Below are 15,499 nucleotides of genomic sequence, written 5' to 3' on the forward strand. Positions count from 1 at the left end.
CCTACACTGATTCAACTCAGCTGGCAAGCAAAATATAGCTCCTAAAATTATGATACTACTGATGATGATGGTGGTGGTGGTTGTGGTGCCAAAAAGAAAGTACTTTTAAGTCAAAAAAGAATTAAGGCAAGACAATATTTTTATAGAAACTTATTTTCCAATATTTTTAATTCATAGAAAAATTGTTAAAAAAAATACAAAAAAAAAAGAATTAGAAAAAATAATACCTTTCAAAAAAAGTGTGCACATTTGGAATAAAATAAATATAATCAATAAAATGTTTGCAATATGAAATCAATTATATATTAATTTGTCAGGCTCATAGAAATGTTTGTAAATAGAGCTGAAAGAATAGTAATAAACTTCCAATGACATGGAGTGCCAGAGAAGATGAAATATTTTACTCTTAGAGTGAATAGTTTAGATAGAAAGCAGTAATTGCTTCTATTAATAATTTCATTGTCCCAAAGAACAAAATGCAGGAAAATGGCTGCATTCAATCAGCAGAATGCATCTTATCAATTTATAGAGAGAAATTAGGACTAGAAAGACCAGGTAAATTGCTTTTTTCTGAATTACTCATTCTTTGGGAGGGTCCGCTCCTTTCAGAAGACAATGTGCCATCTGCAAAAGTAGGAAATCAAATTAGTAAACACAAATCTGTTTCAGAAAAAATGTACTTTAGCCAAACTTAAAAGGATGAAATATAACATATTTCATTAAAAGCTAACATACAACAATACATACATAAACCAGTAAGCAAGCCTTCAATATGGTTGCACAACATGCTAGATATAGCAACCATATCTTGTTCAAATGATATAGTTTTTAAAATGGAAAAAGAAAGTTTAATAATGAAGTCTTAGGTACTGTTAATAAGACAGGATGGTTATGGTTGAAACATCTTTCATCATAAATTTACTCAAACAAGGCTGACCTTGGACTAAACAACAACATATAATACAGTGGTTCTCAACCAGGGTCCAATAAGATCGTTGGGGGTCCACATAAGAATTTCTTATTGAAATTTATGGGCAATAAATTACTTATACTTCTACAATACAGAAAATCTTTAAAGTCATTTTTATACACTGCCTAATATTCAATTATAAAAATATAGCAGGATTTTCTTTTATATACATCAAATGGTAATGGAGATCAAGGAGAGTAAAATAGGAATCAAAGGTATCCATAGGCAAAAAAATGATTAAGAACCACTGGTTTAGATCAATGTTTGAAATAGCATGTGATGGTGCCCCTACAACTTCATTGGAAGTTGAGTTGAAGGTGAAGGAACATTCATACAACAAACAACATAAAGTTAGCATTGTGCATCTAATGCGTAAAGATTATGAAGGTATGAGATGTTTTGGAACAGGCCTTTTGGTGTTACTGATTGAACACTGACTAATTAGACATCAGGGCATCAGTTTATTTCCAAGATCTTTTGTCACTGTGAAAAGCTTGTTCCAATTTTAGTTGACAAATTCCTAATCACAACTACTAGACAACTCAACTATTAAACTTCATTTAACTTTCTGCTTTACTCTATGCATATGATGGCTAGTAAAATATTGATGAAATGTGGAAACTAAGAGTAAATTTAAATTTTGATGCTGTGAGCAGAAAAATCAGAGAGAGAGAGAGAGAGAGAGAAGCAACAATAAATTACTGATGGCTACAAACACATCTCTCTCTCTCTCTCACACACATACATTTGTAACTGTCAGAATCATTTAAATACTTTTAATGTTTCTCTGTGCATGTGTGTGAGCATATTTCTTTCTAAGGAGAAAGGAAAGTGTTTATGTCAGTCGGTTTCAATTAATAAATTGTAATGTTTCTCTCTATGATTACATTTCTCTCCAGAGCCAAAACAGCAAAACAAGTTCAATGTCCAGTCAGCCATGCTAAATCAACAGTGTCCATACAGCTGAGCCCTTTAATCTCATCCCCACATTATGACCATATTTTAATTTTATTTGTAATGCTCAAAAGAAAGGCATGGATTTTATATCTAATCACTAAAAATAACACTTTCAAATTATCAAGTAGCTATCAACAAATACATACAGTAATTCCTCAACTATCACGGGTGTTATGTTTCAAAACCCACCCCGCGATAAGTGAAAATCCATGAAGTAGAAACTGTGCTGTATACTTTTAATTATTATTTTTATGACTTGTATATATTTATTTTATTATAAATGCAAAACAACACCACAGAGGAATCAACATAAGCTTAAATAAGAAACTGCGATAGGTGAACTGTAATATAGCAAGGAATTACTGTACTTAGTTTCACTATTTCGTCTGCATCTGAAATATACAGTTCCTTTCTCATAAGGACAAACCAAAAATTTTCCATGAATATATATTGATATTATGTTCTTCAACAAATTAATTCGCCTACTGAAAATTATTTTCAGCAGTTACATTTATTAAAAATATCAAAATGCCATTATTATGACATTATTTGTAGGAGTGGGAAGTGACAAGTGACTGAGATTTTTGGTGATTTGCTGTCCTTGAGAAAACACATCTGGCTAAGTGAAATCATAGTTGTAGCCAGTGCAGGTGACATGTGAAAGGCATCTATGCCGGTAACACATAGAAGGCACACATGCTGGTGAAATGTGAAAGGTACCTAGTACACTCAGAGAGAGTGGTTGGTGTTAGGAATGGCATCCAGCTGTAGAAACTAAGCCAAAACAGACTGGAGCCTGGTGCAGCTCTCCAACTTAGCACCTCCAGTCAAACCATCTAATCCATGCTAACATGGAAAATGGATGCTAAATGACAATGACAGTGATGATTTATGTATGGTTACTACTAATATCTTGAGAAATACAAGCGTCAAAGAGAACAATGTACACCAACTATTAATGGTAATGAATTAATATAACTAGAATACAGCAAATTCTAGTTATTGAAGAACAACAGTACTGCACCTGAACAACAATATAAATAAACAACCGATTATATAAGTAGTATATAATGATTTTGTACACAGGTACAAGACCAGAAATTTGTTGGAGGAGTTTGTTGATTAGATCAACCCCAGTACTTGACTAGTAGTTTATTTGATTAACTCCTTAGCATTAAACTGGTTATGTCAAGCTCAAATATTCTACCTGTTTTATGTTCAAACTGGCTAGATCCAGCCTCTCACACCTACCCTACAATATCCTCCTACAAATAAACAATCACATCATCGAAATTTCACAGCTACAGAATAATTAATTTAAAACAATGTAAATAAATAAGCATTACATTTGACAAAATAACTTGAATGCTAAAGAGTTAATCACAGAAGGATGAAAGGCAAAATTGTTCACAGTAGAGTTTGAACCCAGAATGTAATGAGTTGGAATAAATAAAGCAAGGCATTTTATCCAGGTCTCTAACAATTCAGTCAATCTACTGCCTTATATATATATATATATATATATATATATATATAGGTAATATATAACAACAACACAAGTTAAACACTCACATTCCACAAGATGACAATGGCTTACGGACTAATGGAAAGATTGAAGGTAACCGTCTAAAATGTTAGACTTTTCATTCCTCACAGATATCAAATTTAACATTCTGCTAAGAAATACTGACAAATCTATATTGTAGTTATTCATTTACACAAACATTAATCAGAAAATATGAAAACATTTGAAACGAAAACACTGATTCAAAATTTTGTCAAATGTTTGCTTAAAGTCATGCAGCTGTTATGGTATTTAATTCTCGTGTTCTACAATAATCTAAGCACATAGTGAAGCAGCAGAATTTGAGAGTGTCTGCATTGGCAAATGTTTAATACAAATATACAAGAGAATCATTACTAGAAATGGCACCACAACAATGGCAGTCACATCACACAAAAAATGTGTGCCATCTTATACCTGTGTATATGTCAGTTGTTTTAATTACAAACACGTCAATTGTTATTTATTATCACCTATGAACGATAGTATTATTATTTCCATGGATTACAATTATTTTTTGATAGCCAATTGATTATATGAACAGAAATAATAATTACCTGCACTTAATAACTTCCCAAACGATGAGCAGTTTTTTGCATAAAAGCCATTAAAGTCAAGCCTAGAAAAGAAGAATATACACATCTGATAGAAACAGTAAAATACATGCGCTGCTGTGTGTTGTTATTATTTTTATTTACAACAACATTATAAAGGAGATATACAAGAGAAGAGAATAAAGGTGAGCTGAAAAGTTCATAGGCTGACTATGAAAAAGTGATGCAAGAGATGTGAAAGCTTGCATGCATTAATTTCAGCTGTTCTTATTAATAACTGCATTGTTTCTTTCCAAGTAAACTGATATCTGATTGTTCAAAGAAGACTTCAAAAGTAACTAGAAATAATTTCTCTTGAAAAAGGTTTAAAATTTGACATTGTGATGCTATCAAGTACTACAGAAAAAAGGTTTAACCCCCCAACAACATTCATGTTGACATGCTTACTACATTAGAGGATGACACTCCAGCTTTGTCAACAGTGCAGAAGTGGGTAGCTGAATTCAGGAGGGGAAGGGAGAGCGAAGATGACTCAAGGTCTGGACATCCTGCAACTGCTAACACCAAGGATAACTGTGTTCAGCACATGGTGAAGGATGACAGGCAACTGACCATAAATCAAATAGCCAATGCTATCAGCAAACCCTATGAGAGACTTGAGACTATTCTGCACAATGAACTCAGTATAATGAAGGTTTCTGCTTGCTGGGTGCCATGTTTTCTGACACTTGATTAAAAGTGCACCAGGCTGATCACATCACAGTAAAATTTGACATCGCTTGATACAGATCCAGATGGTTTCTTTGAATGTTTACTTTGGTTTATTACTTTGAGCCAGAAACAATCTATGCAGTGGAGACACCCCCTCCTCACCTGCTCCAAAGAAAGCCAAGGTAGTTTCATCTGCAGGGAAGGTGATAGCCTCAGTTATTTATTTATTTTTTTTTTATGCAAAAGGCATTGTGTTTATTAACTATCTTCAAAAGGGCCACACCATCTTTGGCCCCATCTGACTATCATCTATTCCCCAACATGAGAAAGCACTTGGCTGGGAACCAGTATTGCAATGATGACATCATATCTGTTGTTGATGACTTTTTTGACCAACAGAATGAAAGCTTCTTCACCAATAGGATACAAGAAATGCAACACTGATGGATGAAGTGTGTGGATTGCCAGAGGGACTACATTGAAAAATAAAGCTCATTCGGTCACATTCCATGAGAGTATCTTGGTCAGCCTATGAACTTTTCAGTTAACTCTTGTAAGTGCTGAAAAATAAACTTGTTGAATCAAGTAGCTAAGATGTAGTTTCATTTTTAGCAAGATATGGAACTACAAATGCAATATTTCAAGTAAAACTACTAAGAAAATAGAGATAAAATATTTTGCAATTTAAACTTTAACTTAAAAAGCAAATTTTGCTTCCTAAAAATTTTAAAACAAAATTGTATGATCATTAAAAAGTTACCAGATTTCCTTTTTAAAGACTATTCATTTACTACAATTATCATTGTCTTAATGTGCTTAGAAACTATGGTGAATAGTTATCAAAATCAAATAGAGTTATAAACTAAGCCTACAAGTTCTTGAAAAAGTAGCTAAGTAAACAGCAAACAATACAAAAAGAAAATATAATTACAAAATAGTACAGACCTGCAAAGTAGTGCTTGTTCACCATTACCATGGATCATATAAGCCATTTTTTCTAATAATTCCATGAGCAACTTGTTGAAGTTACTTTCAAACATTGATATCACAGTGCCAAGGTGTTCAGTTGATTCATCAGTCATAGCTTCAGCAACAACCTAATGAGTAAAAGGATAAAAAAAAATAAAAACAAACATAATATTGTTGCAACTAATATCAAACTTTTGTCAAATGTTTGCTTCAAGTAATATGGTATTCTAGCATTCTTCAGTAGTACAAGAAAAACATAGTGAATCAGAATCTAAGAGATCTTGAGAATGTCTACATTGGCAAATAATATAAACAAAAAGTTTATGGAATGGAATAAGAACAGTACATCCCAGAACAGTATGATCATTATATCAATGACCACAAGAATAAGATCATTTGCTATGGATACACACCTACTTCATTTTGTACACAAACCCGTCCTACTTAAGAAGACCCGGTCTCCACAGCAGAAGTGCTCAGGCCACTCTCCCAGTGAAAAGGATTGGCCTGCAAGAGAGTCCTGTGTCAGTGCCACATTACAAGTACCCAGCACACACTGTAAAGCAATTGGTGTTAGGACAGGCATCCAGCTGTAGAAACCAAGCCAAACTTGACTGCAACCTGGTGCAGCTCTCTGGCTTGCCATCTCAGGTCAAACAATCCAACCCAAACCAGCATGGAAAACAGACATTAAATGTTGATTGATGATCTAGAATTCAATAAACTATCATTCACAAGTATCACTTAATTTTTTTCGACCCTCAAACTGCACCGATCTTCCACAATCTGTCCCTCTTCTCTTTCAAAAGAACTTGTTCAAACTTTTAATTTGAAGCTCCTTTCCACCTTAAGACACACTTTTAAATGTCTCTGTTCCACAAGCTACACTTGTCCTGCCATCTACAATAGTACTATCTGAACCAACTTTAACACTAAATCTCAAATCACCAATCATTTTGACTGCAGATCTGCTAAACTAATTTATGGCACCACTTCCAGCCAATGAAGAAAAATCTCCATGTGCATGCTTGATCTGCTGGAAATAGCAGCCAAAGGACACATTAGATAATATAGTCTTATGTATACAAGAACACTGGACAGTCATGGTTAGAATGCTTTTACTGTCATTTGCTCAATCAGGGCTGATTTGATGCAGAACAACAACTGCATCATTTGTAAACTCTATAAATCTCTAATACATAAGAGAAACCAGCTGCCATCTAGACAATCACTTCTGTGCAAACACTTTTTCAATGCTTGAAATAATACACAAGCACTTTCCAAACCAGAAGCTCTTTCTGTGGAATCACCTTGCACTTCAACTCTTGTGGCACTCACAAAACACAAGGGAACAAACAAACCTCATTTTTACTTTAGACATCTCCACACTCATAGATATTAATGGATACCTCTTATTCTATTTGACTTGGACACATAGGAAAAGTTCAACAAATTAGTTGTCACAGTGTATAATTATTTGCATGACTGTAAACAATATTACCAAACTCTGAAAAATTATATTACTGCCTTCTTTGACATTATTCCTACCCTATTGCTTTTTCTTTCATCCTCCTCTTTCACTTGTTCTTCACTCAGTTCATTTCTCCCATCCTAATTCTTCACTCATTGACCATCTTTTTCATTTAACACTGACACTACTTGTTTCTCCTCTCCTAATTGTGGAAGGAATGTGCAGAAGGGGTAGACCCAGGAAGATGTGGCATAAAGTGGTGAGAAAGAATCTTCAGATGTTGAGTCTTACAGATGAGGTGACAAGGGACTAAGACTTCTTGCCATTTGTTGTGCTTGTGAAGACCAGGTTGTCCTGGCAAATAGGCATGTCCCCAACATCCCTTTTCAGCTGAGTGATCCTAATCTACAAGGCTTGTGGGTGCTGTTACCACATAAATAGCACCCATGCCAGTGCCGATGCTGCATCAAAGCATCCAGTACACTCAGTAAAGTGGTTGGCATTAGGAAGGGCACCCAGCCATAGAAACCCTACCAAAACAGACATGGAGTCCAGGCAGCTCTTCAGTTGGCCAGCTCCTATCAAACTGTCCAACCCATGCCAGAATAGATAACAGACATGAAATGATGATGAAGATGATAGTGATGATGATGAATTTATAATTTCACTTTCTATAATAACAGCAGCAACCAATTATTTATCTCCCACTCTCATGCTTCAGTACATATACAATTCCCTATGTTATTTGGCATTAGTTGTAGTAATTGCTCACTCCAAAGTTCAAAATATCAGATTTCTCCTCTTTCTAGCAGCATGCTAACTTAATTCCACTTTCTAACAAACAATCTTCTAAGAATAATGGACAATATTAAAAAGAAAAGGAAACACAATTACCTTTTTAGAAATTTGCTTCTTTTTCGGATCCTCCGGGCTGGTAGCTTGCAAGGAATTAGTCAGAGTCAACCAACTTCTTTCAGGAAGACCTTCTAAAGATTCGTTAAATCGCTAAATTTCAAAGTAAAATTGAAGAGCAAATTAATGATAATAAAATAAAACAAGATTACCACCCACATTGTTTAACATTATAACAGTGTATTTGAATCAAGTCAGTCCTCAGTATGCCACTGGTGTATCACAATGGGTATCTAAGTGTACTGTGATTTTTAAAAAAATATAATTTAAAACTTCAGAAAACTCATACTAATACTTGGGTATCTTGAAAAGGTAGTATTTATAATTTTGTTATTCACATGTATTTTCTTTTATCTTTTACTAGTTTCAGTCATTTGATTGCAGAATTGATTATTATTGACAACCTGACCAGCTGTAAAGAGATCAACAAAAATTTTTTCTTCTTTTTCTCCCTTTCTTCCTTTCCTTCTTATTCTTTAACACTTCATTCAGATACAAAAACACATACACACACATGCTCTCTCTCACTTTCTCCTCATTCATCACCCTCTTGTACTATCTTATATCTCTCCCCACCACTACACACTCAATAATACTATAAAAAGAGTCAAAATTCCTGCAAAAACTTAATTCAATTTGAAGACTCCATTAGAATGGAGGAAAATTGTGAAGCCAGGATCTCTACAGGCCTTTAAGGGTTGGTGAAATTAATTTGGGGTGATGTTCATTTCAAATAAAAACAAGCTGACAACAGGAAAAACACAGGTAGGGAGAGAATTTTTAATGAATTGATGATGATGATGTGGAATTAGGAAAAGTAGTTAGTTGTGAGGCCTGGAATGATGGAACACAATCTGGGTGGCTACAAGAAGGTAAAATGTGTGTGATGGGTGGGGGTTGAGTAGAGATGGTAAGCAAAAAGCTAATGCCAGGGAAAAGAGGCCATTCCAAAACTGACAGAGTAAAAAGACAGCACATCTGTGGAGTGAAAGTTGAGTAGGTGAGTGACCTCCATTCCCATCAATTGGATGGCTTTTTGGAAGATGTAGCCCAAGATGTTCTGTGTGCAGAACAGAATCATTTCATTTCAACCTACTAATTAGTTATGATTTCACTCCAGGCTGACCTTGAGAAAGACAACCTTATTATCAAAGGCTGTCCATCCTTTCCAGCCATGACTATCCCATTTACTTTTTCAGACATATTGTATGAATGCATTCACCTTCCTACTTTTTTTTTTTTAAGAGCGCAGAATATGATTTCAAAGAGATTCACTTTTTATTTCTCACAGGTTGAAGCTCCCTGCTTGGCTCAAACCATCAATTCATTTACTGGTGTGGTGAGATCAGCCTGTCACCAGGCGATATGGAGGTGGAATAGTGTAACAGGGAAAACTAATGTAGATGAGCTGTGTGTTGGAAAACAAGAGGAACTAAAAAAGTTTGTATAGAAAATATAACTAGTTTACCAAGTTGAAACATTCATTTTAATCTTCTAGTCAAGAGGGAAGGCAGTGCCCATCAGTTTTTTTTAGGACCTTCAAAGACTGAAGAAGGTATCGTAAAACTGAAGTCCTGCATGTAACATTGGTGATGTCAGACCAAGAGATGGATTAAATCTATCAAGTAGGTCATGATGGGATTTGAACTGAGAACACAAAGAACCAGAATAAACACAAGGCAACCAGTCTGGCTCTCTTACAGTTCTGCCAATCCACTGCTTTGTAGTGAGAATTTTTATCCAAGAAGATGAAAGGTAAAGTTGATCTCTGTGAGATTTGAATTCAGAACATAGAGAATATACACTGAAGCAGAAAGCAGGTTTTTGGGATGTGAAGAGGTATAAGGTGTGCTTTGTATTGGAAAATTGTTTGTATGAAAGTAAGTTGGCAAGTTGCAAGGAGTAATAATAATAATAATTGTGTACAGTGCTCAGGTGCACTACAACTCATCTAAAGTGTATATATAATCAGGTGTAATTTCGGCGGATTTCGGAAAGCATGAGGGCCTTAAAGGATGCAGTGTCAAATGTATTAAATGTAGAAATACTTGCTTTCAATGAATGCAGAAAGAAAGAGTCACAGAAATTTATGGGGGCCACTGAAGAAGTAATATGAATGGAATAATTAATTATGCAAAAATGATGTTACTGATTTGTAGCAGAAAAAAATTCCAGAAATTTAGTAGGAAGACTGGAAAAAGATTAGTCTCTGCTTGAAATTAATTACCAAACATTTAATTAGCTAACCTGCATCATATAGATAAAAAAGCATGAAAAATTTAGAATAAAGAGTTAAAATTCTAGACAAACTTCTTTTAGTTTAGGTAAACGAATTTTAAACATTACATAAAATAGAGAATCTTGAATATTTAGTAAAAAAGAGATTTACTTCATTAATATTTTGCAATAATATTGATTTCTACAAGCAGTATATGGTCACAAACAATTGGGGAGTTCATAGATTAACTCCACTATTCAACCAGTATATTTTTAAAAATTATTGATTTAGTCTGGAGAAAGGGGCTATGCCTATGCTCTTCAAAGATCCCCTGAGACTGACAAGACTAATGCCATCAATGTTCCTTTTGAACCAAGCTGACAGTAAAGGATAAAAGATGGGTAGAGAGAAAAATCCAGAGGACTAACATTGTTGGTAAAGTGATTTATGTCAAGCTTGAAGAGTTTGGTGGTGGACATACATGGGAACAAGAGGAGAAATGAATGAGTCAAGAGCGCTTGAGTGCAGAACACATAAGACCAGCCAACTGCAAGGAGCAGAGACTACAGTAGTAGATGTTGTAAAGGCAGAGATAGAGAGAAAGAGAGAGAGGGAGAGAGGGAGAGAGAAAGCATATCTGTGAGCCAGAGTTTGAAGTGCATTGGTGAATGATTTAATGAATAGAGTGCCTTTCTTTGGATGTGGGCTAAGATTTCTCTGTGTGCAGCAGCAGTACCATCCCAAATGTGAGAGAAATGCCTCACTATGGGTCTCACCAGAGGTTTGTAGAAAATAACTGTTGAGGGTGGAAAGAGCAAGGTATTTTCTGATAATGAAGAGAAAGGCCAGTCTTTGTGATTTTATCACATCTGAAAAGATGAAAAGCAAAATTAACAACAGGATTCACGATTTTGTCTCAGAACAAAAAGATACACAACTTAATACCAGAAGACATCTTGTTTGGAACTCCACCAATTCTGTGAAACTACTTTTGCAATAAATTTAAAATGAAACAAAAATTGGTTAACTTACTCGAATACGATTACAGAATGTGATACAGACTACCATCAACTTGTGGATTATACGCAGTAGGTCAACATTTGTCATCATACCCTCCTTTAAACAATTATGTAAAAAGTCCCCATGGTGCAAAAGGACATCGTCAATATTTGACACCTAAAACATAATAAAAAAACAAATTAATAATTGGTTTCTTTAAGTGACTGACAGGGGCATCATTAAAAACATATCAAATATACAGATTACACAGTTAAAATGATTTTTATCCTGGGGGTGGATTGTTATTTGCTTACTCCTAAAACTATGAAAAATGGCTAATATTTCCTTCAAACTTTGCTTTTATAATATTCATTCAAAAGAATCTCTCTCAACACATGGCTAAGATGCTCCTGCAACCTCTGTTCATGATCAGAGATGCACATATTGTCAGCCACTAAAGGACATGTTCAACTGGCTACAGCCAAGCAAATGACAAGCAAATCTGTGGTATTAAGCAGAATATATGCTGTAACAATATTTCTGCTTCAGCAACCAGGTGCTGAATCTCTCTGAAATGTAAAAGAAAATAGGCCAGTTTCAAAACATTGATGTTCAGGTCACAAAAGCGAAGTTTGAAGGGAATTGAAGTAATTTCCTTTGATTTCTAGATAGAAGCAAATAGGAAATAACATTTACTGACCAGAAACAAAGAAAAAAATTAAGGTTTTTTTTACACAGTGTCATCTTACTAGGTTTGCTAAGAACAGTAAATGAAGTCACTCATTTCCTGCCATAATATAAATTACCACTGTCTTAGAAAATGAAAACTTACTTTGAAGCAAGCAAACAGCAGGAGAAATCTTCACGACAAGAACTCTCATGAAGCCTCTTAGTTCCTGACCCTCTAAGAAGCCAGAGCCCATTTAAGTCAGGACTCCTAAGTGTCCTCCAGCTGTTTTTCAAATTCTACCTCTTGTGGGGATTGAAAGTGAGATTTTCAGCTGATCTCATTTCCCTGAACTGCAGTCTATATTGCTTGGCTATGACGACCACAGAAAGAACTTGCATTCTGGATCTATTTAAATCTGGGTTTTCCTCCTACTGTTAATATAAATTACCCTCAATAATTATTCATATCAATAAGGTGGCAAACTGGCAAAATCATTAGCACACCAGGCAAAATGTTCAGCAGCATTTTTTCCAGTTGTATGTTCCAGGCTCAAATTCTGCCGAGGTTGACTTTGCCTTTCACCCCTTTCAGGGTCAATAAAATAAGTACCAGTTGTGCACTGGGGTCGATGTAATCTACTTACCCACTCCCCCGAACTTTCTGGTCTTGTGCCCAAATTAGAAGCCAATATTTTATTTATATCATGAACAATACTAAATACTAAAAACATGTCTACCATATAATTTAGCTTTGACTAATTGACCTAATTAATGTCAATTAGGTTTTACACCAGAAGGTGGTATTGGTTAAAACTCTGAAGTAATGTACACGTCTACAGAAAAAGAAAAAAAAAAACAAACAAGAGGTCTTGTTATACATGATTAAAAGATTCAAAGATGCTCTGAATGAGACATTCCTTTAGTATTTACTGTTGTTATTTAGCTTCAGGTCAGACTTGTTTGAGCTGACCAGACTTATAATCAAAGACGTTCCAACAATGACCAACCCATTGTATCAGACACCGCATGGCTAGGATTACAATATACAATTTGTTCAATCTTTAAGGCACAGAGTGTAATCTGAGGGAGACTCAGATGCTATTTCTAGCAGGTCAAAAAACCATAGAGAAAGCTCTCATGCTGGTTAGAAATTTCAAATGTATAAACAAAACATACCTCTGTTGAAAGAAATAGCATAATTGTCCTATTGTTTCTACATAAGTTTATATTTCTTTAGATAAGGCAATTTTTATGGCTATGTTGGTGGCCTGTATATAAAAAGTTATTAGCTTTGATGGACATTTTTTTTTAATTCACATTCTGCATTTATATCATTACTGTGCCCAATTTTATTGCAAAATTAACAGTATTACTGCTAATACAAATTCCTTTATTCTTTTATTTGCTTCAGTCATTTGACTGCAGCCATGCAGGAGCACCACCTTGAAGGATTTTAATTGAACAAATCAACCCCAGTACTTATGTTTTTAAGTTTAGTATTTATTCTATTGCCCTCTTTTGCAGAACCATTAAATTAATGGGACATAAACATATCAAAACCGGTTGTCAAGCAGTGATGGAAAGACAAACACAGACAGACACACACACACACACAGTAATCCCTTGACTATCACAAGTGTTACATTCCAAAACCTCCCACAGAAATAATTAAAATCTAAAATAATATAAATACCTATTGGCTGCAGAAACCTGAGGAGTCCGCAATATAAATTTACACATATTAGCCAGAAAAGTCCGCAATGTATTGAGTGCATGGTAGGTGAACTGCGATGTACTGAGAACATCATAGGTGAACCGTGATATGGCAAGGGATTACTGCATATTTACAACGGGCTTCTTTCAGTTTCCGTCAAACAAATCCACTCACAAGGCTCTGGTCAACCTGAGGATATACTAGAGGACACTTGCCCCAGGTGCCATGGAGTGGGACTGATCCCAGAACAATGTGGTTGGGAAGGAAGTTGCTTACCACACAGGCACACCTGCACCTATAAGTATAATTTACTTTACTATTTACAATTTCAAGTTTATTAACCCCCTTTAGTGCTTAAACTGGCCATATATGACCACAACATTCCAGCTATTTTATGTTCAAACTGGCAAGATCCAGCCTCTTACACCTACCTAGAATGTCATTCAAAAAACAAACAGCCACATAATTGAAATTTCAAAGATACAAGATAATGTATGATAAATTCAAAACAATGTGAATAAACTAGAAAAGCACTCGGAGAGCACAGACATCTTAAAATCAAACTCAGAACCTCATGATTGCAAAGTTAACTTCTTAACCACTTAGCCATGTACAAATACAGAAAAAACATCTGACATATTTAGTATATTTTTATACAACTCTTTAACTAGTTTCAGCTTGAAGGCTGCGGTCATGCTGGGGCAGCACTGTTGAAAAAATGTGGAACGCTTCATGGGTTTGCATGTCATCCTTGCACAGGGGCAATGTAAATTTTTCACTAACCTTTAAAAATTTTCAGAGAAAATTAGTAACATTATCTTTTATCTTTTACTTATTTCAGTCATTGGACAGCAGTCATGCTAGAGCACCATCTTCAAAGGTTTCAATTGAACAGATTGACTTCAATACTTATTTTTAAGGATGGCAGATACCTTATTGATCACTTTTGCCAAGCTGCTAATTAAGTGGGGGAGGGGGTTATAAACAAATAACACCAGTTGTCAAGCGATGATGAAGGGAATGAACACAAACACATACATAGATATATGACAGGCTTCCTCACAGTTTTTACCTACTAAATTCACTCACAAGACCTTGGTTGACCCAAAATTGAAACCACATGCAGGGGTTCGATAAAATTATGGAAACACCTAGCATCATAATTTTGAAATACTTATAAAACTGTCGAAAGCTTGTTTATTTTAATATTTTCTTGATTTATTATTAGTGTTGCTTAATATGATTTGCTAAAATTGCTGTTTCTTTTCAGATATCATCAGAAAAAGGTAATTAAAATTCATTCAAATCACAGATCTATCAGACTTTCAAAGAGGTCAAACTGTTGGTGCTTGAATGGCAGGCACTAGCATAACGAAAACAGCCGAAATGTTTGGAGTATCAATAAGTACTGTCTCGAAAGTAATCACAGCCTTTGAGAAAGAGGGAAAAACCTCCTCATCGAAACAAAACTCCGGAAGAAAACCAAAACTTTCAGATAGGGATTGTTGGACTCTTATGCGAATTGTTAGAAAGGATCACAAAAGTACAACTCCCAAAATTACTGCAGAGCTTAATGACCACCTCAAGAACCCAGTTTCCACAAAGACTGTTTGCCAGGAGCTGCACAAAGCCGGATTTCTCAGGATGGCTGCAATCAGAAAACCACTACTTTCAAAATCAAATGTTGCAGAGCGTTTAGAGTGGAGTAAAAACCAACAGAATTGGTCCCTAGAGCAGTGGAAGAATGTTATTCCTCGGATGAGTCATCCTTTACCCTATTTCTAAACATCA

At 35.0% G+C, this 15,499-nt stretch overlaps 1 protein-coding gene and 1 non-coding gene across 2 annotated transcripts in view; both read right to left on the reverse strand.

Annotated features, from left to right (window-relative positions):
* Positions 1-230: 230 nt before the first annotated feature.
* LOC115210379 (gamma-tubulin complex component 2) overlaps positions 231-15,499 on the reverse strand; it is a 76,801-nt gene continuing 61,532 nt past the window's right edge. The window contains exons 27-31 of the mRNA XM_029778948.2: positions 11,359-11,502; positions 8,091-8,201; positions 5,702-5,853; positions 4,049-4,110; positions 231-624 (exon numbers count right to left, since the gene is read on the reverse strand). Of these exons, the coding sequence (XP_029634808.1) occupies positions 524-624; positions 4,049-4,110; positions 5,702-5,853; positions 8,091-8,201; positions 11,359-11,502 (570 nt within the window). The 3' untranslated portion in view covers positions 231-523. The remainder of the gene's footprint in view (positions 625-4,048; positions 4,111-5,701; positions 5,854-8,090; positions 8,202-11,358; positions 11,503-15,499) is intronic.
* LOC115211371 lies at positions 14,423-14,524 on the reverse strand. Its single transcript, XR_003881633.1, has one exon. It is a non-coding gene; the product is annotated as a U6 spliceosomal RNA (small nuclear RNA).

The sequence above is a fragment of the Octopus sinensis genome, linkage group LG4 (assembly GCF_006345805.1).
Source record: "Octopus sinensis linkage group LG4, ASM634580v1, whole genome shotgun sequence".
NCBI lineage: Eukaryota > Metazoa > Mollusca > Cephalopoda > Octopoda > Octopodidae > Octopus > Octopus sinensis.